Source organism: Stegastes partitus, unplaced genomic scaffold (assembly GCF_000690725.1).
Source record: "Stegastes partitus isolate 25-593 unplaced genomic scaffold, Stegastes_partitus-1.0.2 Scaffold1971, whole genome shotgun sequence".
NCBI lineage: Eukaryota > Metazoa > Chordata > Actinopteri > Pomacentridae > Stegastes > Stegastes partitus.
The window spans coordinates 104,450-109,029 of NW_007579702.1; the positions used below are offsets into that span (position 1 = coordinate 104,450).

Here is a 4,580-nt window from a genome sequence, read left to right on the forward strand (position 1 = left end):
ATTAGCTAACTACAGTAAATAGATCAAGTCTACTATGAAGTCACAAAACATACACCGATCAGCCAGAACCTTAAAAGCACCGACGGATTAAGTGAAGACACTGATCATCTCGTTTAAATGCAATGTTCTGCAGGGAAGCCTCTGGTCCTGTTGTCTAATCTGGACATCTATAAAATACATATATAAAAAATTACACCTCTTTACCTCATTACCTCAATTTAGATGCGCAGAGGAGATCAGCAGGAACACATTCACATCAGCTCTCATATTTTACCAACTTACAACAATGACTGTTAAAACCTTTGATTGTGTATAAAGAGGTTAAAACACCTTACGTGTCTGCTCGCATGGAAACCTGTTTCCAGGATTGTGTTTTCGTCCTGAATTGTCTTTCCAAATGCAAACTTGTGTCATATAATTCAGGGAGTTCAGACACACAGCAGCCTTTCCTGCCAGACTGGATGCTTCATTTTTATTGGCCGTGCAGGTATTTGTCAGAGTTCAAATTAGGTGTACTTCAAGCTCGCTGGGTGGTGTGCTGTGCTATTCACAACACAGAGCGCCAAACTACTTGGAAGTAATGTGTGTTTATCAGGCCTCCAAACTCCCCAGGTCCAAATCTGAATGTGCATCTTTGAGATTCCCTTGAACGAGTCAGATCCAACCGAAAATAGCACGAAAAGGATCCACTGCCAACATCCCAGAACCAAACACCACACGACACCATCAAAGGTCCAATATAGATTAACTAACCAGTAAGAGCTGTTTTGGCGACACAAAGAAGATCTACACAGTGTTGTTGGTTTTAATGTTGTGGCTGATCAGTGTATTATCACTACTTCTGTACTTGTTGAATCTGTGAAGTTAGATGTCATGTCAGAAAATGCAAAATCACCACATGAGGACCTTCTCATCTTCCTGTGATTATCAGATTTTATGATAATACGAGGGCTAACTAGTTTCCCCACAATACAAAACACATTAATGTTCATGTCTGCGTTGTTAATCGTGGACTGTAAGTCTTTTAGTCTAATATCATGTCAGTGGTATTTGGCCTTCTCATGCAAATTTCAGACCTTTTTACAAGGTTCTCTTTTCTGAAATTGAAATTCTTGGAAAAGTTGACATTAATTAGCAAGCAAAGGTCGCTAAAAAGAAAAAGAAATGCCTGCTTGTGTCCACCTCCATCTCTAATCAAGGAACAAGAAAAACACTGAAAATTTTAAGCAGTAAATCTGCCACTATTGTCTTTTTTAACAGCTTCGCAAGATTTAAAAGCTTGACAGGCCTTAAGACAGGGCCAGAGGGTTAATTATCTCGATAGAAACTTAACAAAATGTACTTGCTTGTCTAAACACTTGGCAGCTCTGTAATAAAGACGGCATCATGCTACACAGGGAGTGATGTGTTTTATGCTCGTGGCAGCATCAGCAGAACAACTTGATGGTTAGTCTGAGAGCCTGTTTCACCTAAAACACACACACGGCGAAGGAATAAAATGATGTCTTGCTACATTGTTTGGTGTCTAACTGATCTCTGGGATGTGAAGCGCAGAAACGTCACAGCAATGAAACCTTAGCACCAAAATAAAAAAAAAACAAAGCACGGATTCACGGATTACAACGTTAATCGGATCCATGTCTGTGAAACCATCCTCACCGAACAATTCTCCAGCCACATTTTACACACAAACACATCATTTTCCTTTTTTTTTTTTCTTCATTTGATTAAGTCCACTGGAAACTCCTTTACGCCCTTTTCCTTCTTCATAACTCTTCACACCGCCGAGCTGGAGACCTGGAGCCAGCCCACCTCCGTGTAGGCCCCCGTCACATGCCAGTACACCGCCCCCAACAGCTTGGTCCACACCACCTGCACCTCTGCCGGGAAGAACTCTGGGAAATCTTCAGAAAACACCTCCAGCATGACGCCGCTCAGGATCTGAGAGGGATGAGGGCGAGAAAGAAACTTGATTAATACAGAAGAGAGGAAAATGTGGCTGTAATGACGAGGAGGGTAATGCAGAGAAATCATACTCAGTCGGTAAAGTGAGTTAAAGACAAAAATCACTTCGTAGGTACAGAAAAATGTGCGACAGGTGAGAATTGAACGGCAGCATTACAATACCAAAGCAGTGGGTGGACAAGGAATGAAAATGACAGAGTGGAGCAAAAGGACAGCAGAGGTGAGAAGTGACAAAGTGTGGTAAATAAAAAGGAACAGCAAAGAGAGAGTGTTTGGTTTAAATGTGAGCCACAAGAAGAAGCGGTGTTAAAGGTCCCACATGGTGAAAATCCATTTTCATTGTGTTCTGTGGTTCTTGGAGGTACAAAGTGAAAGCTGTTAAAATATCAAGACATTTACTTCTGCCTTTCCTCAGGCCCCCTCACAACTAGTCGGTCTTCCAGTTTTACAAGACAGTAAGAATTTACTGGCAAACAAATAGTCGTCTAGTTCAAACTATGTAAAATTCTACATCCTCGCTGCTTCCAGCAAAACCATTCAGACAGAACAGCTGCCTCTCAGTCCACCTAGTTTATCTACTGCTTCTGTGAACCCTAAAATCCTCCAGCCACAAGCAAAGCACATCAGATGTTCTGCTGTTGACGGCAAGAGTGAACACAAGAGTCTTGATGCACTCCCAGCATCCGAGGAACTAAAGACCCTTACTTAAATGATTGATGGCAAAGTCATACAAAGTAATAAGAAAATCCGTAGTTTTAGCATGTTGTACCGCTGATGTTACCATTTGATCATGTTCCAATAGATCACAGCTCTTTGGAAATCATAACAGTAAAGGACATTCAGATGATGGTTTAAAAAAAAAAGTTGAGAGCGATTTGAAACCAATAAACAAGGACCTGATGGTTCAAGACGTTTCCATGCTGCCTGTGGTACGTCATTACAGTCGATACTCAGCCAGTGTTTAAGTCCCATTCCTTCTCTCCTGCTTTCTGTGCTCACATGTACTGCTTTTAATTAAGCCAATTAAGTTCTCATTTATATGTTTAGCTGTTCCTGTTGTCAGACAATGAAACAAGTATGAAAGCAGCCTGTAATACCACATAACACCCAGTAATCACTTACCAAGCTTCTACTCTGCACAACTAAACTACAGATTTTTTAACCACAACATTTTCTAAGGAACTTAAAATACACATGAGATAAAAAAACAGCAACTGTGCTGTGACTTCAGCTGTATGTTTTCAATAAAATAGTCACTCAGAGAGAAAGCTATCTGTGATAATAAGTCCTGATCTACACGTTCATTCATGTCTGTGTCGGCTGCTTTATGGTTTTTTACTCTGTACTGTCAACCACAGACGCAGAGAGAGTCTTCTTCCTGAAAGTGGTGTGGACAGCAGCAGCTCAACAGCATTTAAAGACACTGAAACAGCCTGTTAGAGCTAAAACCAGCGCTTATACAGTCAAGGTGAAATGTGCCACGTTTGAAAAATGACAGACACGTCTTAGGGACATGTAAGATATGTGACCTTTAAAAGCTGACTGCTGAATAAAAGCTATTAAGCTTTTCTGCAAAAGGTCGTTAGCTGCTGTTCTAGTCGGGTCTACGTATAAATATATCTTTAATGGATAAGATATTATATAACTCCCCTACTTTGTGTCTATTTAGATTATTGACAAATTGTCAAAACACAAGAGGCTGTGGTTCACCGGTGTTACAGGTTGGATGATAATATTACACCACTGGAAAGTCATTGTGTAATTTTAAAAGAATGGACTAAAATAAAGTGTAAAAAGGCTTCAAATAAACAAATAACATATAGACTATGTGGGAGGGAAGATATTTTTCATGAAGGATGGACCTGCTGCTTCTTTCTAACTGGAGAAACCTTGATAAAAACGTTCTGTGACCAACAGTTATTTTACCTAACGATGGCTGATGTATCGACAGGACAGCCGGACTCTGGAGCTTGACAGACTGTTCGTGGCCTCCAGACCAACTGTATTGGATTACAGTATTGAACGGACTGACCTGATAATCTGGAGGACCTGATCTCTGCATCCTGCCTGACGGATCATATGAGACATGACTGTACAGAGTGACTACAGTGTATCTGCTCATTATGGGGCTTTGTTCTCATTCAGGGAGATGTGGTTGCATGAATCACTGTCAACATGGATTTGGGTTTTGTTACTTATTTTTATCAAACACATAAATGAAGCTGCAGACTCTGGTCTTGTGAGGTTTTCACCAGACTGCGTTGTTTGTTTTGCTTTTTCTATTTGGTTAATGAAAAACAGACAAAAATAACAATTTGTCTGTAGGTTGTCATGAATATTAATAAAAAAAGAGTGAGAGAGAGCTACTGGAACAGCAGGCACCTGTTTAAGTTTGCATCTTGTTTTTTATTCCAATTAGTGCAGCAACTGTGGAACTAAAGAGTCACACAAATCAAGGTGGATACTTTTTATTTTCAGTCAGACTCAAAAGCAAACGTTTAAAATATTTCAGGTTTTTTGTAGAGCTACAGGGAGTCTGTCACACTGGTTTGTGTGGCACCTTTTTTTATTTTTCTCAATCTCTCATATAACAGAGTTGGAGAGCACAAATACAG

The 4,580-nt window shown here is 40.2% G+C and overlaps 1 protein-coding gene across 1 annotated transcript in view; it reads right to left on the bottom strand.

Moving 5' to 3' along the window:
• Positions 1-1,776: 1,776 nt before the first annotated feature.
• The window catches only part of cygb2 (cytoglobin 2), a 22,311-nt gene continuing 19,507 nt past the window's right edge, over positions 1,777-4,580 (bottom strand). The window contains exon 3 of the mRNA XM_008303281.1: positions 1,777-1,941. Coding sequence (XP_008301503.1) covers positions 1,777-1,941 — 165 coding nt within the window. The remainder of the gene's footprint in view (positions 1,942-4,580) is intronic.